Source organism: Falco rusticolus, chromosome Z (assembly GCF_015220075.1).
Source record: "Falco rusticolus isolate bFalRus1 chromosome Z, bFalRus1.pri, whole genome shotgun sequence".
NCBI classification, from domain to species: Eukaryota; Metazoa; Chordata; class Aves; order Falconiformes; family Falconidae; genus Falco; species Falco rusticolus.
The window spans coordinates 50,641,179-50,668,443 of record NC_051210.1 but is presented as its reverse complement, the minus strand read 5'-3'; the positions used below and the strand labels follow the sequence as shown (position 1 = coordinate 50,668,443).

General features: G+C 38.2%; 1 protein-coding gene across 9 annotated transcripts in view; it reads right to left on the bottom strand.

The window, feature by feature from the left end:
- Positions 1-4,377: 4,377 nt before the first annotated feature.
- NFIB (nuclear factor I B) overlaps positions 4,378-27,265 on the bottom strand; it is a 270,815-nt gene continuing 247,927 nt past the window's right edge. For 6 of the 9 annotated variants that reach the window (XM_037372713.1, XM_037372714.1, XM_037372719.1 and 3 more), the window contains 2 exons: positions 21,990-22,078; positions 4,378-11,111 (listed from right to left, as the gene is read on the bottom strand). In XM_037372713.1, coding sequence (XP_037228610.1) covers positions 10,982-11,111; positions 21,990-22,078 — 219 coding nt within the window. In that variant the 3' untranslated portion in view covers positions 4,378-10,981. The remainder of the gene's footprint in view (positions 11,112-21,989; positions 22,079-27,265) is intronic. The other 3 variants (XM_037372717.1, XM_037372718.1, XM_037372723.1) reach the window with 1 other exon arrangement.

Here is a 27,265-nt window from a genome sequence, read left to right as displayed (position 1 = left end):
AGCTTTGAATAATACACCAGAGAACTCAGCACAAAGATAAATGGCTGCTTGAAACAAGGAGCTGCAGGACAGCCTGAATATTATACAGTTAGTACTTGCATAGGCTTAGCGGGGAAGATGATGGAATCATGTATTCACATATACTTTTTTATTTCACAGTGAAAACTGGTTTGACTAGCTGGCTTAGAACAATAATGTTCATGTCACTGTAGAACACAAGTAAAAGTCATTTCACTTACAGGCAGGCTACTGTGTGCTAAACCACACGATGAATGCAAATTTAGCACTCTGAGAAATGATCAGTGTGTTTCTGTCTGCATAGTGATTGAGTTGATTCATTAATAATCTTCACCCAATTTTAATCCAAATAATGCCATTTAATACTGATGTGCAACCTGTCAAGTGTGTAATTCTGTGGTACCAGGAAGGTTCCAGGGCAATTCACATGCTACATCTCAGTCACTGTAACTCTAGCCACAAGAAACCTGGAAGTTTGCATTCACATTTGTGTTTACATGTTATAGACAAACTAAGGTATATAACTTCACAGGCAATTCTGAATAATTTACTAGAAATTTATAGGAAGCTCCTCACTGTGTTGATGCTCATTCTGCTGCTAAGTTCTGTCATGCTCATTACTCTCCAAAAAGTATTTAAAAAACTCAACTTGAAGACTTGGGGAGGCAAGTTATATTTATTTTCTTATTACTAAGTGTATTTTATGGCTATTGTGATGTGTGTCCTCCTCTCCTGTTCAAAACTAAAACAAACTAGCATACATTAGGCATTTCAGGTATTACATACAAAGTGAATTCTCACATCACATAATTTTAAAAGGAGAGAGAGGGGCAGAAGGAGATCAAGCTATCTAAAAAAAAAAAAAAATTATCTTTGTATTTTTGTGTCCATGAAAACAGAAAAATGTACTCAACTTCTGAGAGTTTTCACAGGTCCACGTTTTCTGGGCTGTGAAACAAATCCACTGTAAGTAACTATGACATTTTCCAATATACCGCAACAGAACAATACACTGAGGGAAACATTTCAATCTCAAATAATTTGGGAAAGAGGTGTTTTACAACCAGAATTATGTCTGAAAAGTGTTTAAGCACTAAAGCCCCCACTTACCCTTGGGTGACCTCATTGCATTCAGAGGCATTTCAGCAGTCTAACTGGGGGCGCCGTTTGTGTCTTGAAACATCAGCAATTATCTGATCAGAGAGTTTTTGAAAATTGAATGGACAGCTGCTTACAATTGATATGGTTCCAGCTTCACAGTGCTGCAGTGCTTGACTTGTCAGTTATGGGGAGATATGTCTTTTATCCCCAGCCTAGTCCTCTTGTGTATCAGACTTCCTTGCTTGTCTGCCCACAGCAATGTGTGCTGGTTTTGGCAGCCTGCAGTGCAGCTATATATAGTCAATGGAGACCATTGTTTCAGTAGTGAGCATCAGCTTAGCAAGCAGAAACAGTTATGCTCTGCTTTTGAACACTTCCTTTCACCCTAATGCACCCACTTTAGCAGGGGGCAGGGAAAGTGTACATGTTAAGACCTGGAAATCCACATTCACCTAAATTAAGGTGCCTTGCCAACTATGTAGGCCTAATACAATCCTTGTTAAAAATCAGCTGAGGGATTTCTATCGACTCCAGTGGCATCAGATCAACCTCCTAGAGGAGCAGGTTTCCCCCGCTATTTCAAGCAGCAGGTTCTGTTTAGATACCACATAACAGCATGTGCAGAGGCCAACTGCAAGTCAAGCTTGAGATGAAGGACTAGTGGTGGTGTCACCACGTCTCATATTATGTAAAGCTTCATATTTTGCAAGTAATATTCTGTAATTTTGTTCCCCCTCTTCTTTGTCTGGAGAACATGCTGATACTCTGGACATAGTAAGAAAAGTGGATCAGAGCACCATGTCATGGTGATGCCATAAAAGGTAAATTGAGTTCAACATGCCTGAATCCTTGCACAGTTTTCAACACATCTTTGCAGATCTCAGCAGCTCAGTCAATCAACATTGTGGGCAATGGCCTTGGTAGCAGTGGTGGATCTCATGTCAATAAGGACCTTAAAGAAACCATCAGTGGATGTTCTAAAGATGTACATCAGGCAGAAGTAGAATAGCTCTTCTAATGAAGTTCCCTTTGCTAGACCCTACTTGCATCTGTCAAATTGTGACCAGCAATGCCAACAGTTTGCCTTGGACTGCCTTCCGTTGTTGAGTCTCATTAGATATGGTTCTGCCATTCCTGAGGGTGAGTTTATGTACCCTATCTATAAAACAATCCTGCAGTTACCTTACCAGAAAGACTTAAGGCTGCTGCTCTTTTAAACGGAGATGGGAGAAGGGGCATGACAGTTACCTGGATAGCAGCAATGAGCCTTTTTTTCCTCCAGCAAAGCACAGACAAAGCTTGGTTCAGCCCTGAGCATTCAATAGCCTTAGACACTCGTGGATGTGACTCAGATTCTGACAACTAAACACTCCCAAGAGTCCCCTAGCACTCAGTGCCTTCATCCCCAAGGAAACAGATGCCTGTGGGCCCATGATTACAAGCAAGAAGCCGAGACTTTGTTTTCAGCTTTGCCCAATCAGTCAGAAGCTGATTGTACAACAGCTGTAATACACAAATTTAGGTCACTAACTGGAATAGAAAGACAAATTTAAGACTCAAAAAGAAACCCATACATGGAAGAGTTAACAACTTTGTTTAATGTCTTCAGTGGCAAAAAAAACTGTGAGGTGGCACTGTGCATTTCTACCTTGCTGCTTGTACATGTGTTTGGATCTGGTGGCAAGATTTCCGTTCTTTCAATTATAGCTTTTTAAGCTCATGTGAAAGCACACAAAAGTAACGCTGGAATTAAAAAAAAAAGACATTGAACACCAACCCATGGATTGTCTGCTTCTCCACAGAAAGCTAGAAAACCCCCAAAAATGGGAAAGCAGAAAGGCCAGAACCAGGAGCTTCCTCACCTCAGCACGAACTCACCATGAAGTTGCAAATCATGGTCTCCTTTGCATGCTCTCCTTCCTACTCCTTATGTCTTGATGTTCTTGGGCACTATATTGCATATCTTGAGCATTGCATTGCAGCGCTGGCTCTGGCACTGGCAGCGTGAGCAGCTGCTGCTGTCCTGAACTATTGGCATCAGTGCCATTGTGCAGCTGGCATGCATGCAGTGGAAGACCAAAGTCATGTCAGAAGCTTGCTGCAGGAGTCTGGTGAATTGTATACAGCAGTGGGCTGCTTTGCAGTTGGCTGCAGAGTGGCTGGAATAGTAGGGAATTTCCTTATCAGACAAGGGAGGCAGAACTGAATTTAAGCATCTCTGGTCATGCAAGAAGGTTTTCTGTTTTGGAGTTTTAGACAGGGAACCTGAAGTCCTTAACATAGTTTTAAAATCATGTCAAAATGACAGCATTCAAGGAAACTCTAGCAGGACAAATTGGTAGAATTTCCTAACTTTTCAGTGCCTGATGATTTGTTTTTGAGAGACAGAAATACAACAAAGGGCCATTTACAGAAAAACTAGTGCATTTAATAAACAAATGGTCTTTGTGTAAACAGACCAGGAGGGAAATATAATTTTACGTTTTTCACACTAATAGTTGAAACTGGATAAAGCTTATGCTTTAGAACTTGCAGAATATTTTTATCTAAGTAGACAGAGAGTTGTTTAGCTTCACTGTGGGACAAAATCTGAGGATTTTTATAGAATCCATTTTAAGTCTTTACATTGTGATCTAGTCAGTCACCTCTTGACCATATACATGCTACTTGCTGACCGTTGCAATAAGAAAACAATGTACTTCCAGGAACATGAGCTGAATGAAACGTCCCATACATACAGTTAATTCACACTTAGAAGAAAGAATTCTTCTTTCATGGAGACCTTGACTCAAAATAAAGCTTTCTGAAGTCAGGAAGAAGTTTGGGAAGACTGGATCTTGCTGTCTACATGTAATGAAAATGTATCATGAGGGCTGTTAAGAAATCAAAGATTTACTGTCCGTCACCAAGTCAATAACATTGAAAGAAAACAGAGGTCTCCTGCCCCTTCTGCTATCATGCTCAATCTTACATCACAGCAGAAGCACTTCAGGTCACCTCTGTAGTTACTAGGGCTGGTAAAACATGATGATGAAAATGAAATATAACCTTTTAAACTGAGCTGATTATTTGAATATATCTCCTTTTGTTTCTGTTCTCCTCCCTTTATAGTGTTACCACTAAGCCAAAATGTATGCAAACAAGCATGTTAAACCTAGCAAGTTGTGCCATGCTATCAGGGTACAAGCTTTAAGGTTAGTTTCTAAGATACTACTGACTATGACTCTTAGAGATAGAAAAGAAAACATAAGGCCAGGGTCTGTAGCATAGCTCATTTTTATTGTTTAAACAGTTTTTGCATAGGAAATATATCCGCTTCCAGTAATTGACTGCAGTATGAGCAGCTGCTAGCAGTATAGGCTGGATATAACAGTAACAATCACATTAAGTCAAGCTTGATTTACACCAGTTTAAAACTTGTGGCAGTTGAGTTCATTTGTAACCTAAAAAAAAGTACCAAAAAGAACATTATTATCCTCCAACCAGGCACAATAAAAACCTTTGTTAACACTCAGGCTAAAAACAGGTCTGATGCCAGAGGGCTCTAATTCCAAAATTAAGTAGCTGTATTGTAATGCATCCTATGAGTGAAGGTTCATTACACAGACTGTGCACGCACCTTCTTTTTAATTAAAATGTAACCTTCAGGATTTATGGCCTACAGTATGGGGAAAAATGCCAGAAGTTTTAAAGTGGATCAACCCTGGTGTGTAGCTAGCAAGCAATAACTGACTACTTGTCACCTACAGTTGTACTAAATGTATCTAAAGAAACACACAGCCCTACAAAAGTTGTTCTCAGAGAAATATCGTTGAGATGGGGTGCCTCTTCCCAGCTTACTAAAAGTTCTATATGATATAAGCACAAATTAACAGCTTGATGAAGACATAATCTAATGCAGCTCTTGAGATGCCTATGCCTGGGACTGAGGAACCCCTCACATTCTACAATGTTGTAGAGATTTTTATTTTATTTTATTTTTTTGAAGAAAATGTTATCTGAAACATATTTACAACTGAACTCAACAGAGACTGTGAAATTGAACAGGCACTGCTCATTTGTTTGAGTTTTTTGGTAAACATTTTGCTGGTTTTTGTTTCTTTCTCATTTTGCATCAACTTTTATCAGTCCATGCAACTTCAATGCCCTCAATGAAGAATGCATAATAAGCCATACTTCTTAAAAAACTTCCTTCTGCATATAGAGATACATTTGCCACATCAGTCCCTGTAGCACAGTTTGCAAAACCATTCTGTCAAAAATACAGTAATACAAAGACTGGCTTTAGTGTCACTAGCTCACACTGCCCTCACTTTATTTAGGCCACCTTTTGTCTTACTGTTACTGTATCATGCAATAAAAGTATCAAAGGCTTATTCTAAGATATTATAATGCTAGTGGCACTGAAGCCCTTTTCACAAATTCAACATACATTTGAATTGCAACACACAGATATTTCTAAAGAGTACTAACTAGTGAACCCTTTTATCATAAAAAAAATAACTACTTACAACCATTGAAGAAAAAATTGCAACAAAAAATGTAAAAATTGACCGTCTCCAACTTGTCCCCTTTACTATTAACAATGTGACCAACAGAGCTGTGGCATGGAAACAGTACAAAGAGTTGTCATGGCAATAAGTTTGGCTGATGCAAAGGTTATGGTGCAGGGTTAAAGGGCAAAATCAGTGGTCCATGTTATCCTCCAACTGCAGTGCTCCACCACACCCACACAATCTTGAGGAATTAGAAAAAACTGGGTAACTAGCAGAAAGTGCAAAATAAGGAGACAGTTTTCAGCTCCTTCAGCATGGAGTAGAACATTCAACTTTGAGCTTTTCCTGTTTAACTTGATTAGCCTGCATACGATTTTACTCTCTCTCTCTTTTTTTTTTTTTAAGTTTTCTACAGAAAACCAATAAAAAAGTCCAGGAGCATGCAGCTGGTTAATGTTAACAAAAGACCTTGACAGGATCGTGTAAACTATATTGGATGTCATGCTTGGGGGCCTTACTGCCAGCAACATTAGAGTTTTTTCATTAAAAGTGAATACTGTACACTGAATATGGGATAACTTTCCGCAGCCTTCATAATCTCACACAGTAAATATAATTTAGATTTAGATACAGAACACACTCGGGTGTCACAGCTGAGTATGTCCTTGTGCAATCTCTTTCATTAAGTCCTTATGAAGCTACAAGTTGCAAATCCAAAATTCTGCTCCCTGAGGACACAGCTATGTGAGACATAAGTACTGTTTTAGTTCTCTGCCTATCCTGAATTGCTCTGTGAACCTAATCTTAAATACCATCATGTAACAATCACAAAAACTTTTGCTAAAGGCCATATATACTAATAAAAAGACAGTGGTGCGTCCAACATTTTGAAATGCTCTGAAAACCAACTTTTCCAATACTAAATACAACAAAATAACCTTCATAAAATATAACTTTTCTCCATTTACATTTTTAAAGGATTAGTAACCTGTGCTTTTCAAGCACAGAAATCTGCGAAATAACTCCTAACATGGACAGATTTTTTTTTTAATACATAAATTAAGAAACTGGAGAGTTTTAACCCAAGTCCAGCTTCCAAACAAAGAATATTCTTGTTTAAAAATGGAAATGACATGCACTTCCATTATAATTGTTAAAAAGTTAGCTTTACAAACAAGGGTATTTTAATTAAAAAAAAAATCTTAACAAAACTATACAGTGTACAAATTACTGTCTACAAGGTAGGCGGTTCATTCAGAAGATCCTCCTTTCTTCTCGCTACTTGCAGCTTCAAAATTCATTCACATATTTTTAATGGAGCTGCCCACCTGAACATCACCCCACAACTATATTGCTATATTTAATATTTTTGCCATGTCTTTATGTACAGTCTCCTTCACTGCCTTTTTTTTTCCTTAGTCAAGCCTCAAACGTTCATGTCACTCCAGGGGAAACACACTTCAGTGGCACAGCCATGAGGCCAGGGCTGCAAAGCAACTTAATAAAGGCAGAACAGTGCACATAGAACGGGGTGGCTCGATTTAGTCAGAATACACTTCCTGGTGAAGGAGGAGGCCAGAGACTGGATTTGAGTTCTCAGTCTTAGCTTAATCTTTTGACTGCTGAATTTCAAAACCAAACCAAAACAAAACAAAACCTGCAATCAATGAAAAGTTAATTTTCTGCCCAACAGGCATTTCTATTAGACATGCAGGTGGAAAAAAAAACCAACAAAAAACAAAAAAAAAACAAACCCCACAGTTGCTTAACAACCCAATTGATCCACATGGAAGGAAGGAAATTTGCTTTCTAAAATATTGCATCTGTAAGTTCAATTTTTTTCATACAGGAGGTCAGAGACAATAAAAAAGCTCTTTTAAAGGCATCTGTCTTCCTACAAGGGCAATCATCATTTTGACTATTGCACTTTGAAGCCTGAACTTGTTTCAGTTTCATCCTGGTGTGCTATTGAAAGCTTAAGGGAGACACCTTGCTAGCGGCACTAATTGAGGACAGCCCTCCAGCACACACCTGGGCTCCCAAACACGCTCGTTATCAGTGGCAGACAGAAAGGACAATACATACTTTGTTTTACAAGGCCAGAGCCTGAGGTGCACTCTGGGTGGGTCTAGTACATTTTGGTAGTCTCAATAGCCATGTGCTTAGTGAACGAATTCTCTTATGATGGGGCTCAGAAAAAGAGCAACATAAAAGTTGAACATCATTTTCTTTCAGTGTCTTATCTTTTTCTGTGGGGTTTTCTTTTTTTTCTTCTTTTTTTTTTCAGTTTAGCTAAAAATGAATCTCAGAGATTTGATTTTCTGCAGCTCCCATCTTTATAGCCACTCAGGCCCTGCCTACACATGCATCTCCTGCTGGAGACATGGGGATGGGCCACCACTACAGCTTGCCAGCCACCATGCACTGGCCAGAGCCAGAGGAACTGACTTTGGTGTGCCACTGCCCAGCGCTCAGCAGGGCAGTTGTCGGAGCTGCACCTCCAGGGCTGCTCCAGGGCAGGAAAGCCTCCAAAATGCAGAGACAACTGTAAAGGGATTAATTTTCCCACCAGGGTATCTCATATCCACAAGTCCATATTCTCCTCTGCTTGTGCCCTAATAAGAGGATGTGCTTTAAAGAAAAACTCACCCTATATTGAGCCATACACCACAAAGATCCCTGGTGTGTAAGAGGTCTCCAGCAACATGCCCACTACTGGTCTGCAAAATGGCATGTTACTGGAAATATACTTTTATTAATTACATCATAGTCTAATTCTGTGCATTAAGAAACTCCTTCCTCACTACAGCCCAGAGCCCTCCATCTGACCTGCTGTATGATAAGTCACTGCAAACCTCTGACACAGCATGAGCAGCCTAAAAAATTCTTATTCAGATGCTGTGAGTCAACAAACGTGGGGCTCTGTGTGTGTGTAACATTTGACATAGAGGGAAAAAAAAGGAATATTTAGCAGTCAAGCAGACTAAGGAGGGCAAATTCTCTGCAGGAGTAACTCCAGAGCCAATTGGAGTCAGTGGAATTATGCCAGCAAAGATTTTGGCCCTGTACATGCATCTCCTAGACAAAGCAAGCATCTTTGTCCTTCTGATCTAAAAACATTTTCTAACGTGAACACTTGAGGATGCAGTATCTTTGCCAGAATGGAAAAGGCTTCATCTCACTGTGGCCTCTTTCTCTGTCTGTCTGTCTGTCTCTCTCTCTCTCTCCCTGCCTGCCTCTCTCTCTTTCTTTTTCTTTTTCTCAAGAAAAGAAAACTTAAACAATTTCCTCAAGTCAAGTCTGCCTCCAACAGAATTCATTATTTATTTTTTAAATCCAGAAATGATTTCAGCTTGCACCCCAGGTGGGAAGTTAAAAAGAGGGAACCGATTTGAAAGTTTGTCACAGTAGGCAGAACAGTCGCTTTGCAGCCCTTGCCTGGCTAAGGGTGCACTGCTTCACAGCTACACTGTAAAGTGTTAAAAATCCTCCCCACCCACCCCAGAATATATATATATATGTATGTATAAAAAAAAATCCCCTGTCCACCTCTCAGTACAGAAAAGGACCTCATCACACTGCAAAAATAGCAGTACCCACTTTGGTCAATTAAAACAAACAAAAAAAGCATACATTATTTTTTTTTTTTTAAATCTGTGTACTTACCTATAATAACCAATACAGCTAAAAGCACTACCTACATAGGCAAAACTTGGTATTGCATAATTCGTATAAATTTGTATCCCCTCCCCCCAATATTAATTGGAAGATGAAAAACATGAAAGGTTAATAGAAAAAACACCAAAATACTGAAAATATTGCTGGTCGATTACAATTTTTAAGCGGCAACTATACACAGCCATGATATGCTTTATAAATGTGAGATAAAGGTATAACTGTCTAAAAAATCCATGATGTCACACTTTTTTCCATCTGGAGTACAAAATATTTTGTCATAAAAATGGTAAAGATTTAAAATGATAATAAATGCAGCAAAACAAGTGTAGTGATGTCAATTTTTTTGTGTGGTTTTTTTCTTTTTTTGTTTTTTTCCATTTTTTAGATTTCAAGGCAAGGCACGTAATGTGGACATTATATCTTCGTGCAAATTAGGATTACTGGAAATAGTATTTTAATTATTTTTTAAAGAGACATAGAGGCAAAATGTCTGCCCATGCACATTATATTTCTGTCAATATGTGAAAATTGTTGAACAAGGCTAACTTCTGAAAGCACCATGCAGGTTTTCAGCACCCTGTAATTAGGCTTACATTAAGAGTGCATTATTTAAATATTACATATCCCCATCCTGGTATTACCAGTTTGTAAACGGTAAGCTTTGCCCTTGTGACATGGATTTGCCTATATCTTTGTCTCTAAGATGCAGATTTTACAGAAAAATGTAAACCCTATGGGTTCTTGATGCAACCAGTAACTTTAAATAAATAAATCCTACCCCTCTGTGGAGGCAGCAGCTAAACCAACATAAGTGCTGTGTTTCCATCGATTTCTTTTTCTCAGACATGATTTGTCTTGATTTAATGCCTTTTAATGCCCTCAAAAACTGAGGGGAAAAATAAGTTTGTTCAAAGTAATTTTTATTTCTATTTTTAATCCCCTCAATTTAGAGTCCAAGGGCTGAAGGACTTATAGTGATGACCCCTTAGATATGATATTTTAAATTGCACTTGCCTCTGTAAGTGTTTCTTTAGTGGGGAAAACGTTCACCTTTTTCCTTTTTTTATTGTTGCATAAGGAGATAACACTTTCACCTATTTAGAGGCATTTCTTCCACAGAGCCTGTGTGTTCATACCAATGGAAAACTTCATATGGCATAACACACTAGAAAAGGCTGAATTAAGGGCCAAAGTTTAATAAATCCATACTGATAACTAAAGGCTACAGAGCTTCTTTTTAAAACATTTAGAAATCAGAGTGTGGAGAAAATGGCTGGCTCACGGCCCTTGTCCTCCTGCAGCTCTGCTGCTGCTGCCTAGCCTTTGTTTTGTGAGATAACCAGGAATAGTGATCCCATGCGTAAACAACAAGAATACTAAACCAATAAAACTAGCTTATCATGCAAATATTAAGGCATCTAGAAAGTCAGTTAAAATATATTGTCAGAGACAGAACATCTATTTCCCAGCGGACTTCATATAACAAAGGCTACTTAGCAGGGGCTGCATTCTACCCATCAGTGAAATATCATTGACCCTTTGTATGTCATTTCAGTTTCAACCATAAGGGAATTAGTGATTGTAAGAGCTGCAGTTGCTGGTCTATTTTTTCTTCTTTCTTCAGTTTCTTTTGCCATCCTGTCTTCCTTTCTTTTTTTTCTTTTTAATTTCACTTTTATCTTTTTCCTTCAGTTGCTTGTTTCTGCTTGAAGGAAAGGCTCTCCAATTATGTTCAAACCATAATTTGGGACATTTGTCGGCAGGATCGGTGTTCTATTTGATACTTGAAAAGGAACCAAGCTAGCCCAGGTACCAGGACTGTTGAAAAGGGGAAAAAGATAACAAGAGAGAGAAAGAGAGAGAAAAAAAACAAAACATAAATTAAATATGATGCAAAAACTAGAACACAATTAATTTGAAATATAGTTAGGTTAATATCCAGTTTTGATAGCACTACTTCAGATAAAACAAGACACCAAATTTTTTAATATTACTTGAGATTCTACTTCACAGTTTTCTTTTGTGAAAGCATGACTTACTTGAAAGAAGAGTAATTGCACTGATCTCAGTTACCAGCGGTATTACTGCTCCCTTACACTAAGTGGCCTGTTTGTTTATGAAAGTCCAAAAAAGTTTCAGATGTAAATACACAGAGCAGGCAGAACTAAACTGTACAAGTGACACTATGTAGCATCACAGATGTTATTGAAGAGCTAGTGGATACACTATGGTGTATGGGTTCCTGTTTTCAAGAACACAAGGGTTCAGTGGTTAAGCCTCCTGTGCAATTTCCCACCCTCTCACAACTCGGTAGTTTATCTTGTCCCAGTCCCAAGATGTGCCTCTGAGGTGCCTGGGTCCCCATGAGAATAAAAGACCTTTAATATTCAAAAAACCTGTTTTCTTTACAGATTTCTCCCTAAAGTATCAGTGCCTAAGGAACGCTGGATAACATGGGTCCCAATCAGGTGAACACTAGCAGCCAAGGGTAGCCATGAGTCAAGCATAGCAGTGAGTACCACAAATTTTGCAACAAACACCTGAAAAAGAAAATGTTTTCAAAGGTAATTCAATGACTTTGGAACTTAAGTCATCTTTTCAAAAGCACTCTCTCACCAAGGAGCTTAAGTCCTAATGACATTCATATATTTACCAGGCACCAACTATTAGTAGGTACTGTACCCAACAGTATTTGCAAGATGGATACTCAAAGAAAGACCTCAGCTGCCTACTCAGTACCACAGCAGACCCCGAATAGCCTTTTCCTCAGATGTGTTTCTGGCAACCCAGGAATAATGGACTTTAGGGAAAGTCTTGTCAAATTTATTCAGAAGAAAACCAGCATTGTTATGTCAGCAGTCATTGCCAAACAACTAAGACCAGAACCGGACACCCAGCATGCAAACACATGCTTCCCCCGCATTTCATTGTATTGAGTTTTTCTCCACACTAGGTGTTTACACAAACGCAACAGCTTACTTGGGAATACACATTGGGATTAGACTGTTGAATTTCATGACAACACATCCGAAGACTAAAACCTCCAACATATGTTTTGTGGAGGACAAGTTTTTTTCCTTCTCTGTCTTTGATCACCCCTCTGCACTGCTCTCTCCCTGGATGAGCAGATGCACCTCTGTGGCATTGGTTGTAAAGAGGAAAACAGACTCTTTCAATCTATTTTAAATGTGTATGGAATAACTACATTACACTTAGAGATTTCTGTGAACCTTTCAGTTGCTGCTGTATGAACATTAAAGAAAGAGGTCAACTTACTTTGTGAAATCCAGGGGACACATTCCTCAGTTCTTTTATATTAAAAATAATACAGCTTCTGTCATTTACTCATGTTTGATACTCTTTACCTCTCTAAACCTGTTAATTTACTGTTTTGACTCCTAACAATTAATTTCAGATGCTCTTTTTTACAAACAAAAATAGTGGAAAAAATTGCTGACCTGCTTATCTCAATGATGGTCAAACTCTGAAAGGAGCAGGACTATTTTTTTTCCTCAAGGAAATGTAAGAAATATGAATAGCTGAATGTATTTTAAATGACTGAAGTACAAATATTATTCAATAGGGGTGCTGGTTTTTTTCCAGCTGGGTATACTCTTGAAGGGCACCTGAAAATCTGCGGAATTTCAACCTCTTCAGAAATCAGGAAAACCTTGCTATATTTTCAAAATCTAATATCAGCTACTATGTTTATTTAAAGATTTTAACTTTATTTTTTCAAGTTCTATTGACTATTACAAATAACATAAATTCTGTTGTTGGAGAAATAACCCCTTTTAGGATTGCAAAATCACAGTTACACTGCAAATCTCAACATATCCACAAAGACTTAAAACCAGTTATGCATGAAAGATTTTTCCAATATGATCTCATGAAAAGATTAAGGTTTTTTAAAAAATTTAATACCAGAACTTCATTTAAGAGGATTAATTGTTTCAACTTATGCTTTATCTTCCTTCATTATTCATTTTAAAATGCATCTTTTGTTCCTTCCTTTTCAGATTTCAGTGATGTCCAGAAGTTAAATTGTGAAATAACAGGCACAATGCAAATCGTTTCCAAGCACAGAGATTTGTAAACATAGTAATAAAAATAAAAATAAAAAAACCAAGCAGATTTTTTTGCTCAGGATCTGTCTGGATATATGTTTTACAGTGCACAGTTCTTTGCTGTCCTGTTACATAGGATTTAGAGTGTTTAGCAACTTTAAACAAAATAGAACACTAACCAAAAGAATGTAAATTTTGTCTGAGGTCAACATGGTATTTAAACAATTTCTGTTGCAAAGGCTAAATACACAGCTGCCAGGTTATCTTTCTGCAGATTTACAGTACACTTCAGTGGTTGGATACATATATATGTGACTTTTTTCTTTGTTTTAAAGTTTACATCCTTCCAAAGACCACAGCAGAAGGAAAGCAGTCAGTGCTAATGAAAAGCAAATTACTATTTGTAGCAGCTTTCTTACAGGAGAAAGATACCTTGATTTTGTGAAAAGTGCTCAATAAAAATAAGTTGTAGCAAGTGACTAATTAGTCTGTTGTTGCCATATGACCTACAAATTTAACACAGGTATTTATCTAAATCTTTCAAGCCTCCCACCTTATATTACAACCATAACAGAAATGTGGATTGCAACAAATTCATCAATGCTGTTTATCAATCTTCAAGGAGTAATAAATCTCCCGCGTTAACACTGTGTAGAGTCAACAGGATTTCACAGATAGGTCTCACAGGAGTTTCAGAAGCCTCTCACAGTGCTCACACAGAGCCACTGTCAGCCAGAGGCAATGGTGCAGACCATGGAGCACCCCACGGTGCCAGGATAGCTACGTGTCATCTGCGTGTGGAGGCTGGAAAAGCCATCGCCCTGGACACCCCTGATGGCAGGCTGAACTCCCTGATCTGCACGCACCCGCCAGGCAGCAGCTGGCCCCACCAGCAGCCGTGAAGGACAGGCCATCCCCTCTGTTTGCTAGCCCTTCCTAAGCCCTGATCTTCAAGGCTTGATGAGCTGTGGCTGTAGTTTGGAAGCTAACCTTACCATACTGCAGTCTGATCTAACGCCAATGCCAGTGCCAGCTCTTTACTGCAAACAAAAAGAGGAAATCTGAACGCAAGTTCCTGAGTTGAACAGTGCTAACAGCACACAGCTTTGAGAACAGCTATGATACAAAGAATAACCAAAATGGTAACTCAGGCTCTGCTAAGCTACATATTCGTGGCTGTCTATCCAGCATTCCCACATAACCCATTACATTTACAGTAAATGTAATTGAACTTCCAGCTATCATATGAGCCACACCCTGCTTTGTAGCTCCCCAGCGCTCCTGTGTGCAGCCAAGCCAGACTGACAGCCCGGCAGAGCAAGGTCTCCTGTCAGCTTTCTCAAACCTGGTCTGAAGGCACCTCTGTGAGCATTGCATGGATTAGCTTCTGCCATGAAAACCATCTAGGGTTTCCCTGCAGAGCGTCCTAGCAGAAGCCCCAGTTACTGCAGACTGCAAGGCAAACTCTGCCTGGGGGTACACACACGGGTGGGAACAGCAGGCAAGGGTAACACACCTTTCCCTTCGCCACACTATCCAGCACTTGTGTAAGTCCTAGGTAAACTTCCAGCCCTAGGTTTCACGAAAGCAGAGGTAATGCTGTGTTTCTGTTCATAAGTGCCTCAACACAGCGGCAGCCAAAACTCTTTCCATTGCCTAGGACACAGGTGAGCTGGTTGTCCTTGCAGAAGTTAATAAGATGTCCCTTTGTCCATGTGGTTTCTACTTCAGATAAAAAAGCTTTGTATTAAATAGAAAGCATGGAATAAAGCAGGTCTACCCCACTCTCCAGCTCATTGCTCCTGAGGAAATCTATGAACCCTGAACTGACAGAGGTACAATATGCCTGTCCCTTGGGTTATCAAGTGAGCCCTCAAAAAACCTGCTCTAGGCTAAGTTTTGAAGAAAATTACATGAGAAGCCCTATCAGATATTGTTGTGGAATTCAGACTAGTAGCCTTTGTGAGAGAATATGATTTGCAGGAGCACCTTCCTGAAGCATTATACCTCTAACTAATTTCATTACCAGAAACAGTTTTCTCTCACCATAACTAGGCTGTCAGGTGTGTTAGCAGTCATCAGTTCCCTCTCTATCCATGGCAAGTATAATGTATTTACCTGTTCAAATGTAACAAAATAGCAAAGGAAAATTCTGCAAGCATCCTACAGGGTTAACATTCTCCATTACAGTTTCCATTACAGTTTTCACATGTTAATTCAATCAAGATTTCTGCCATGATTTCCTCATAAAGATAATAATTGCTGTTTCAAGAACCTCTGATTAAAATATTACTGGAATGGAGCACAGGCTTTACTAACATTATATGTACATACAGCCCGTTTCAGAGGTTATAATAACATAAAGAATATGATAATGTTAAACAATTAACTAAATGCAATAAAAAATAAATCCAATCAGATCTGAGTGAATCTCAAGGATTTTAAGATTCCTATTTTCCACCAGTTAGTATCTTCTATTACAGCTTCAGAAGTGTGTAAGAGTATTTCACCATCTTGAACGCACACCTAAAACACTGTTTTCTTCTTGCACTGTTACTACCTTGTGAATGAACACACTAGCTTAGGTAAGCTAGATCAGATCATGCCAGGTCACTATTTGGACAGAAAAGGTAGAAATGCCTTTGATGTTGAGAGAAGCGGCACTAGCAAGTCACTAGCAAGTTTCATCTGTCTCTGTACTAAGCAAGTGCTCAAGCATACAAGAACAGGGAACTTTACCATTTCAAATTGTTAAGATTATATGAACTTTGGAACCACAGCTGTGCTAACCTCAGTGCCCTGGCTAAATTCCCCTTTCTGAATTTTTGCCAAAAGAATAACCACCCCTCTGGCATCTCCTTAATGGGGTACTTCTGTTACCATTCTAAACTGGTATCTTAGTTAAACAGCTGCCAAATTTCACCTCCAAGGTGAACATTTATTTCAAGAGATATCTTAAGTATATCTCAGTTTAATTTAGGATGACTTTTGTAGTTTAGCAGGCACATACCACCCATCTAACAGATGGAGGAGGTAAAGACCTATTGATTTATGCTCAGATTAGGGAAAAGGAAATTCTGCTGCAAGGACACTTACTCTACTCTCAGCAGACCCCTTTTTGTGATAGTGTAGCAAAAATAGGCAAGGAAAGATCTGGAAGAGGCCACATAGCTCACCACAAACAAGGAAAATCCACAGCAGAGGAGGACCCAAAGAAATCGTGCATGTCCATGCTACGCTCTGGATCACACATGCCCGAATGTTTGATGCAGCAGCAGGGCTAAAGGAAGTTGGCAAACATGCAAGTGCACAGAGGGGGGCTATGACCAAGTGGAGGGCTGCCTCACAGAGCCAAACCATGGAGAACATGGGCTTGGGTAATGAAAGACTACTGGGGCTGCTTATGAAAAACTGACTTTCCACTTTCTACACCTACACTGTTTTTTTCCCCAAATATTAACATTTCACATTTCAATCTGTTACTTTTGACTCTTAGCACTTTTAAATATATGACTAAAAGTCTATTTATCAATTTAGCATATCCAAATAGTAATGCAGATAATCCTAACTGCACCAAAAAAAAAAAAAAAAGAAAAAAAGAAAACCCAAACCACCAACAACCCGACAGTGTAATTTTACAGCTTCAAAACAAAAAACAAACAATTGGAGGTAAAGATGATCAAGTAGAAAACTGGAGTAACCAAGGGGTTAAAGATACAGTTTACACTTGGGAATTGTCTGTAATATGCTCCTCCTTCCCTTGCAGTGCTGCCAAAAATCATCTGACAGGAAACATAAGATTAAGTTTGTCCTACCTAAGCGAACAAAGAGTGCTCAGAACAGGCAACCAGTTCACTGCAGAGCGGGAACTTTCCTAATCCTGCTGGAATCTGCAGTGCTGCTCAGAAAATATTACTGAAGTTGTTTTCTTTACTTTAGTATCTTGCTTCTGGATCATCTCATTCATTTTGGTCACACTGCAGTTCTTGCTGCTTCTCCCATAAAGGTTAACTTAAAGCTCCAAACATAATCATGTGGAAAATGGACATTATTGATTCCTACGGCCCATTGTTCCCCCATTCTAAGTCCCTGAAGTTCAAGTTCAATCTGGAATTACATCATGTCTGGTTTCTCCTGGTTACCAGACGGCTTGAGACGTGACCACAGCTACAGAAAAAACAAACAGCCTTCTTCACGCTTCGGCTCCCCTATCGATTCAAACATAAACTTTTTTTCTTTCTCTCAAGTATGCTTCAAGTATAGAGCATGGTTAATTTAGAGATTAAGTTCCAAATTAGATTATATAATGGCATCTTAATGGATTGCTGACCCATTTCCTGTGGAATGGCAGCATGCAAGTCTGGCTTGAATACAATTAATGTCTTAGGAAGTGTTCTGAAGATGTTTGCCTAGATGGAGAGGAAACATAATGTTCTGCACATCTTTCTGCATTACAGAGTTGGACAAAACTATTAGAGTTAGCAATTTAAATTGATAAAGACCAGAAATCATTAGGGTTTTTTCCTATGATACTTTTACAATGGGTATACTTCAGCATTTTTATTCTTAAACTGTAATGAATTAATACTTCTATTCCAAAATGTCACCCCAGGGGAATGGGGCTGGGGGGCAGAGGGTATGAACCATTGCTCAAACAGGTGTCTCTGTTTGCCAGAATGTGCTTGCCACAGGAATGCTGCTGGCTGTGTTACTTCAGCTATGCCTTCACTCAATACCAAACAGATGAGGTACTGTGCTACAAAGACAACCTGCACCCATTCTCAATTTCCCTTCTACTGCTTTCACAAATCAGAGATTATCCCATTTGCCTTCCTTATCAGCATTATTATCATAAACCCAGAGTGGTGCTGGGTGGAAAAAATGATGCTTGGAAAGCTGAATATCCCTACAGCTAGAGTTGAGAAGGAAATTCAGCATGCTGAGAACACAGCTCCCCCTCAGCACCTTCAGGAACAAACAAGCTGTTGTACTATGCTTATGTGTCAAGATAAAAGACAGAAAGCAGGAAATGCTAACATAGTACACTTGCCTGAGTAGTGTAAATGTAATGTTAAACTAACAGTTAACCCATAAAAATAACACAGAAAGTGTTGAAAAAATGAATGTACATAACAATAGTTGGGAATAAAAATATATTTGGCAATAACAAAGTTAAAAGATACACTTGGGCAATGAAAATTTGTTTACAGTCTGTGAAAGATGTGAACACTCAAAATGCTCTAAAAAAGACCCATCGTGCCAGCTTTTATGAGTGGTCCCATTGGAATTAATAGCGGCATAATGAGTGGCTGATTCAGGATCAAGCTCATGTTATCAGACTTACACACACACTTTGTCTCACTCTCACTCATTCATGTCTTAAGTTTACTTGTTGCATATGTTCTTGCTCTCACGTAGCAACTGAGACTGTACTTTCCTAATTGAGCCCTACAGATTTTCAGATTTTCACAGTTTCCCCTCACCTTCTGTCTCTAGGAAAACACCACAGAATCGTAGTTATGAAAAAAGAAGGTTGGTTTTAATTTAATGGAGTCTTAGTATCTTCTTCATATGTACATCAAAAAATTGACCTAAATGGTCTTAAAAGAACTTGAGAATGTCATTCCAATGATGTGCTTAAATGTTGTTCAAAATTCAGCAGACATAATAAAATATTTACCACAAATGCTAATACAAGCAACAAAAACATATAACTGTACATGGTTAGGGTATCAGGAGCAAAATAAAAATTACTACTGCCAAATACCGTACCAAATAACTGGGGTTTTTTCCCTTTTTTTCAGAATGCTCATAGCATGTTTTATATAAGTATTTCCATTAAAGATACTAGAAAGTTTAATTCAGCTAAGGAAAGTATTAATCTAGTTTTTATTATCAGTATGCCCTGAAAGTCTTCTGGTTTTGAAGAAAATGGTGCATTGATGACTTAAAGCTTTGCAGTTTGGGTTTGTTTCTTTTTCTGATCTGGTATTATTCATAGCCTCTTTCTTTTTTTTTTTCCTTTTTTTTCTTCCAAAGTTCAGTCTGTTGCATATGGACCACTACTGTCTTATACTGGGTCTTCAAATGCCAACAGATACATAATTTTATAAGGAAAGAAAAACCCAGAAAATATATTTTGAAATCTACATATCATAATTTAAAATCTATGCATAATATCTACTACCAGGTATGACAGGCAGCTACTTATAAGGCAAAGAACACAGAAATAACTGAGGCTTTATCATCATTCACTCTGCCCAAGTTTCCAGCGTCTGTTTCACCAGCAACACTCCATGGCAAAGCTTTCAGCTTGGCCTGCTCTGCTACCTGATTTCTGTTGAGACAGGACAGCTAACACTGAGGCACTGCCAACTTTTTTACCTTCTTAAGATCAATGACATTTCTGAAAAATCAGTATACCTAAAACAACCATAAAAGCGTGCTGTAAAAGGTCAGATCAAGTACCATCAAAATGAGCACTGCAGATTTGAGGAAATCATACAAACATTTACCAAATCACTTTGTGGGCAAAAACTTTACTGGCTGGACTAGAATATATTTCTTTGCCAACAAGAAACAATTTCTTTTCCAGTACATTCTTTTTTTAGTGTTAGAAGGGCTCCTTAGCCTGAGCAGGTATCATTTCTCTTACAGTCTTACCTGCAAGGGATGTGAATAATGTGGTATTATTGCAAAGCTCAAATCCTAAAAGCCATCTAACTTCGGGAGAACAAACAGTTTGTCTCTTTGTCTTCCAAGGCTGTGTTTAACTCAAGGCCAAGTAGTGTATCCTAGGCCTCTAAAGAGATGCTCATAGCAAATTTGTGCCCAAGCTCACCTGGCAGCACTTTTGTGTGCTTGTTGGGTCAAACTGCCAGGCAGAACTCTGGGAGCAACCTGCAAACCAGTTTTGTCTATGAAGGTGAGTGGATCATGGAGGGTGCTTATTATATGCATCACCAAAGTTTCCTTGGTCATTGGCTAGGAATCTTTTTCCCCCTTTCCTTTCTTTTCATAATTTATACCCAGGGGTCTTGTGTGCCGAGTACTGAAAAAGAGAATTCAGCAAACACTGAGAGAGTGCTTCAGCTGGTATGAACTGGCACTACTTTAGAAAGGGCTCAAGTGATGACTGATAGAAAGCATTGAAGGATATTCCTAGATAGGCAGTTGTGGTATAATTTCCTAACTCCTCTTGGGAAAACCCTTTAGCCTGTTAGCAACACCCTTTGTAGTGGGAGAATAAATCACCCTCTCTGTGCTATACTAGCTCAGTTTGGATTCACTCTTGGCAGTACATTGAAAACTGTGGCAATTACTGCATGATGGGGATTTATAACATAAATCACAGCCTCTGAGGAGATGAGATGAATCCATTAGCTAATTTTCCATTGTGCCAATTAATCTATAAGGGAAAAAATGACAACACCTTGTTTTTCCACCACAGTTCCTCCAGATTTAAAATATTATTTCAGAAAATTTGCAAAAAGGAAAAGTAAGGCAAAAATATTCAAGGTATTTAAACTTCAGATTTGTAAATAGCACTGATTTTCCAATTCCATAATTAACCTTCCAAGTTGATACTGAAAAAAACCAAACCTCCTAGTAAACCACATTACAATACAGTGCACCAAAGTAATTTTGTACCTAACACATACACACACTCAAATTCACACACATACTTAAACTACTCATAAGTACGTGTACTTTAATGTGCACACAAACGTTCAAGAAGTATTTAAAATTATTTTGAGAGTGAGTAGCTAATATTTCATCTGACAGGCTCCCAGCCTGCAGGCTTTACATGTACAACCCCCATTAACTGTTGAGTGTTGCAGATAATCCTGCACATGAAAAAGGTGAAAAACTGACATATCACAACTGTGCCAATTTGTTTACACACCTATTTAGACACACACCCCTCTACAGTTACCATAATTCATTATATACCAAGATATGTAAAAGATAATGAGTAATTTTTAATGTAACAAAGGTTAATTGGTTTTATTTATTATTTGCTTTTTTTCATACAGAATAAAACTCTCTTTTATGTAAATCATTATTTGTGTAAATCAATTTTGTATAAATCAATTTTGTGTAAATCAATTATTCTGTTATCTAGCTGAGAAATTACATGGTTTATATCTTACCTTCAGGTACATGTTAGTGACCTAAATCTACATCAGCCAATTAGTCAGAAAAAAACTCTATGACTAGTATGGTTATTCATTGTCCAAAACTACCACCACCTCAGACATTTATTATTATACTTATCTATACCTCCAACAGCACCATTTTCTTTGTGTTAACTAATGAGCCACCCAAGACATAATGTTTAATTCTGCAAACAACATTTTCAATTTTAAAGCCTAAGATCACTATTCCCTTCAATTTACAAACCTTCTGCATTTGACAGTAAAGCATTGTCATTCCAGGTGCTTAAATAAGGTAGTTTCTAAATTCAGCGTACGCTAAAGACAACCTGAATATGTATGTGAGACATGTTACACGCGTGTTTTGATCAAATCCTATCACATATTCCTCTGGAAGCCCACTAAAACAGATACTGTAGCTCAATGCAACTTTTTTAGAGGTGGTGTAGAGGTGGAAATAATTAAAATGTTACCTTTGCCAAGTAATTCCCAATGTATCCTCACTGGCACTGGGGTATAAATGCCTGCCGTTTTGATTCATGGTCCAGTCACAAATTCTCAGCTGTCAATTGAAACCTAGCAGTCAGATATGGATCGAGCAGTACTACAGTTTTTAGTACTTAAATGAATACATGCAAACTAGTACTGTACATGGCAAAAGCCTTACTTTCTGAAGAAGTAACTTTAAAAAATAAAACAAACAAACTTATTCTGAGAAATAAATGCCTATAGATTTGCTTAAGATAATGCTACTTTAATATGCTCCTCTTTTAATAAAGCATAAAAGAGTAACTAGTGTTTAGCACATAACAATTAGCCATTATTAGATTACAAACTGAGCTGGAATAAAAGGAAATGTTAATATTCAATAGCAAGATACTTTAAGAAAGGAAATAAAAATGCTGTTTTCTCTAAGCAATGCTCTATATAATGTGTATTAAGTAAAGGTCAAATATAATCAATATCTTGTAGCATGCATTTCGTGAAACATAGAAGACATGCAATTTATAGAAAATTTGCTCAAATTAAACAAACAGTATGTCCTTATCTTGCTATTTAAGAAGGGTAAAGGTATTTTGTAAATGAAGTTTATTAATCTAGTGTTACTGAAAGTGGTATTACTTAGCAGGAGGTGATAAAATGACCTAATCTTGCTTTAGTCTAAGAATAATAGCATTTAAAATACTTTATTGTATTTTAATATAATAAGGAATGTACTAAATGTTTGCTGAAACAAATTCTTCCCAGATCCTCAAATCATCAGTTCTGCCTTCACAGATTGTTCAAGCAACCCTGTATAGCTCTGTTTATTTAACAGCTGCTCTATAGTGTTAGCAGATTTATTGAAATTATATACTGCTTATTTTTAAGTTTAAGAAAGTGAACTTATCTGGCCTGTGAAGAAACATACATTTTGACCTCTGTATAGTCATGCTGTATATAAAGTGCTATACCACTGCGTATGATACAGCACTCTAAATTGAAGATAATGTTGTTGCTGAGTTTAATTGCATTCTGTGTATTTCAGTTTTCTCTATCCATATTTCACAGTCTTTAGATAGCACAGGCTACAACAAACAATCTACAATAAACTATTTGCACAGGAGCACAATTAATTGCAGTCTTTTCCTGAAAAATACAAATGCTGAGGACAAGACAATATTGCAAACCTGACCCTGTCTGACTGTTAAGACTCATAAGCTTCCTGCTATTAAGGTCTGAGAAATGGAAGTGTTAGTGTCTGGTGTTTTCATAAGGATTGTTTCTTGTTTGTTATCTAAAGAACTCCAAAGGACCTTCTAAAGGCCATTAAAAGCATGACTAAACCACATGAAATTAACCAGAAAAGGAAACATGCAGTCAAAAAGTTTGCTAGAGGTAACTGTGAATAATACATTAAATATGTTTAAAGAAAGGAGTAAGTAAATATTTGGTTTCGTCACTACACAAAACAGTATTGTAAACCTGATTTTAATATTGAAGACAGTAAAATATGTTAGCTCGTTTACTCAGTGTACAGTAGATTTATTTCTCCTATAATTCTCAAGAATGTCATAATCTTCAATAGAGATGCATAATTTAAATCTTTATAACTTAGGTATAAAAACTCACTTCCAGCTGAAACACAAGACTGAAAAGTTAACCCCCCTCTTCTTTTCTTCTTTCATAAAATATGAAATCTACAAATAAAAGCCCTTTAGCTGATTAGAGCCATAAAAAATGCTAAAATCACAAACTTAGTGTTACAAAATGATTTTATGCGCTTAGGTCTAGCTCAAAAATCTGGCAAACACTTAGCTTGCTATAGAACCTGATTGCATTTGCCATTTGGGGAAAACAGTAAGGGACTGACACATTACACATTAGTGAATCAGCTTCTGCACTAAATCAGTATATTCTTCAGACAGTCTGTATGAAAACTTTCCACGTGTACAACTAATGTGATAAATTTATCATTAAGAAAGCTCCACAAAGAGCTTTTCAAACCTATTTCATGAATGTTAGCAATGACATACTTCATATTATATAGTCATATATACCTCAATACACTTACATTTAAATACTGTAATGGTAATAATAGAACATGTGCATTTTATATATAAGTTGTAGTCACATACACGCATATGTGTAAGAAGAATCATGCTACACCAGACTTATAATTAGTGTAAACTGTAGTGCTATTCACTGCACCACCTAACTGTGCCATACTTGCAGTAGTGACACCTTGAAGAACTGCAGGTTCTGTGATGGGCTCAGGACTGCATCAGCTGTACTGAAAATCACCTTCCCAATGTTAGAAACTATTGTTCCACACTCCTCAGCAGGCTCACATAGCTGTCATATTGACTTTAAAAACTAACCTGCCAGGAAAATATTTTTTTTTTTGCCTCACATAAAGTTTCCTCTCCCAAATCACTCCTGCTTAGAGATCAGGATATCTAAGATTTAGAAATACACTTTGAAAAGTATGTAGAAGGATCACTTTCAAAGTCTGCGTCTGCATCCTTCACATATGTTGAGTACTTTCTTGGTAAAAAGGCTGGAGAATCTTAAAAGAGCTATACGGGCCCTGGCTCCATTTGATGGAAGCGGTCTGTTCACAGCAGCAGCAGGAATATTGCCCTTGGAGAAAGTCCAGACAGCCCAGTAGGGAAAGCCTGGGGGACAGACCTGACAGGAGTACCAAGCTTTGGGAGTACGTAGGGCACTTTAGTACATTATTTTGTGTGCTATACGTTGTCTGGAGCATGCTGAAAGCTTTCTGGCAGGTTATAGTCCTTATACCGCAGTGTTAGCTGGAGACAAGAAGGCTCATTCCCTCCCACCCACAGTAAGCCGCCTAAAAGCGTTTCTCTGCAGAACACGTGAGAGGGAGAAGCAGGGAACTGTTTGAAGGCGACCTGAGGAAACTTGAAATCCTCAGTGGAGGGATTTAAGAAACAGTCCTCAAGAGACACTTAATAGATGCTGAAAAACACTACTTTCTCAGAGATAGGCTATGAATGCAAAATAAACTACCTGATTTGGCATGTGACATGGTAAAAACTCTTTCCTAGAAGCCTGTTGCAGAGCCTGCTCTTCAGTCCCATGGCTTTGTCATTTCCAGCAAGGCAAGCCGTGTGGACCCCACTTCAATAACACCTTCTATCCACAAAACTTCACCAATGATTTTTTTATTTATCTCTCACCTACACACACAGAGAAAGAACATGGGTCTGTGTTCTGAAGTGGAAAAGGATGCCCAGCCTTGCAGCAGGTGGGGAAGCCTCACAGGCCGCCCAGCTGCTCCCTGAGCTGCAGCAGCCTCTCATCCCTGTGGTATGTCCCCACTGCTACACCCATGAAGTGGCAGAGAGCACAAAGCCCCTGTAAGTGCTTCTCCAGGGAAAGCAGGCAACTCCTTTGCCTGCTTCAGCTGTGTCATGGGAAGGCACTAAAGGTCCAGGCAGAAGCAGAGCAGTGGAACAAATGCTTCTTCTAACTCTTCCACCTGCCTAAAAGTCATCCACCTTCCTGCTCCTGTTCTGCCCTCTGTAAAACACCAGGAAAGTGATTCTGGTTTGCACTTCCCAGTGCTGTGAGAGGTACTGGTGTGAAGTTCTACCCAAGAGCTGGATTTCTCTATAGTTGCTTTTTCAGTTTAAACTGGGCACCTTCCAAGCGCAACCATCCTGCAGAGTTTTAGGTATACGAATCCTACGTGCATTGAAAACACATAGTCAAGAGCTCAATCTTTAATCATAGTCTGAATAATTTTTGTGGGTTAAATTTTAAGCAGATTTTGTATTATTTTATTTAAAGAGTTGAAGACTAACATTAATTTCAAACTTCTGTGATCCCTTGTGAAAGTAGATATGTATTTTGGAAAGTGTAATAGGAGACTGTGCTATAGCTTGTGTTAGTTGAGAAAAACCCATAAAACTTAACATTTGCATATTGTCATTGTTTTGACTGAAACTTCCTTTAAATGTGTTTCCTTTCAAGCAAGCATATGTGAAAGGTGACCTCTTATCCATTTACATACCTCCCTGGTTGTCATATGACCCAGTTTTACGTCAAATGGTCAATTATGATAAGGGACACAATAAGAACAGCCTAAGTGTTGATAACCTGTTTCCTGGCTTTACTGAGAAGTTCTGTTTAAGAGTCGACTTCTGTTCGTCTTTCAGTCTGCTGTTGAAAGCAAAAGCAACATCCACCCCAAACATTTTGCGAACAGATACTCTGTATTCAGTGGGCATTTCAGTTCACAATTTCCATGATGAATGGTATGAACAGAACTCCATTTTGAACTGCGCAATTCATTAACTAAAGGATGCATCTGGTAAGAACAACTTCCTACCAAAGACACAGGGCAGATTGATGTGTAGGAAATAAAAAGCTATCTACAATTTTCTGATTTCACATTTTAGAGACCTGAAGTGTTTCTTATTACTACGTTCACAGCAAACGTCTCACTCATAAATGTCAAAGCTGTGTGAAAATCGTACATACCACACACCACACCCAGAAACTCTAAGCTCTACTGAAAATTATGCCATTGTATTAATCAGTGCAAAGACTGGAAGGGTTCACTAGCTCCTGTGTAAATGGGCCAGCATTAGTTAGCACAGCTTACTGTAACAGACAGGAAAGTTCTAGAAGTCATTGTCTTCACAGACCTCAACAGCTATCCCGTTTATTTATATTTTCTAATTAAAACTAGAATCACCCATACAAGGCTGCAAGGTGCATTAAGGTTAAATAAATGGCCAAGAAAGCAAGCTGGTAAGTTACTTCATTCATTCCAACAGAAGTATTTTTATTTGTGAAACCATTCACCTCTATTTGCAATAAATACAAATGTCTATCCATCCATCTGTCTATCCATGCATCCATCCATCCATCCAACCATCCATCCGACTATCCATCCAACCGTAACTGTTTATATTGTTTACACAGGTAAAGTGCATGACTAGTATTTCTGGAAACATTATAGCTTTATAGCCAAAACCAACATCAACCTGTCTCTAAGTGTCTGTCATTTCCAGAACATAATAAATTCATGAAGTCAAAAACAGTAACACAAGGAGGCTACAGAAATGCTGTCATATAACGATAAGAATTCCGGTCATTAAGACTTTGTTAGTGAACTAATGATCTCTCAATTTAAAATTATTCAGCCAAAAGAATGGAGACACAACTAGAATCTGGCAAGGGACTGTGTCCACTTGTAGAATATTGAATTGATTGAGTTTCCTTAAACTGT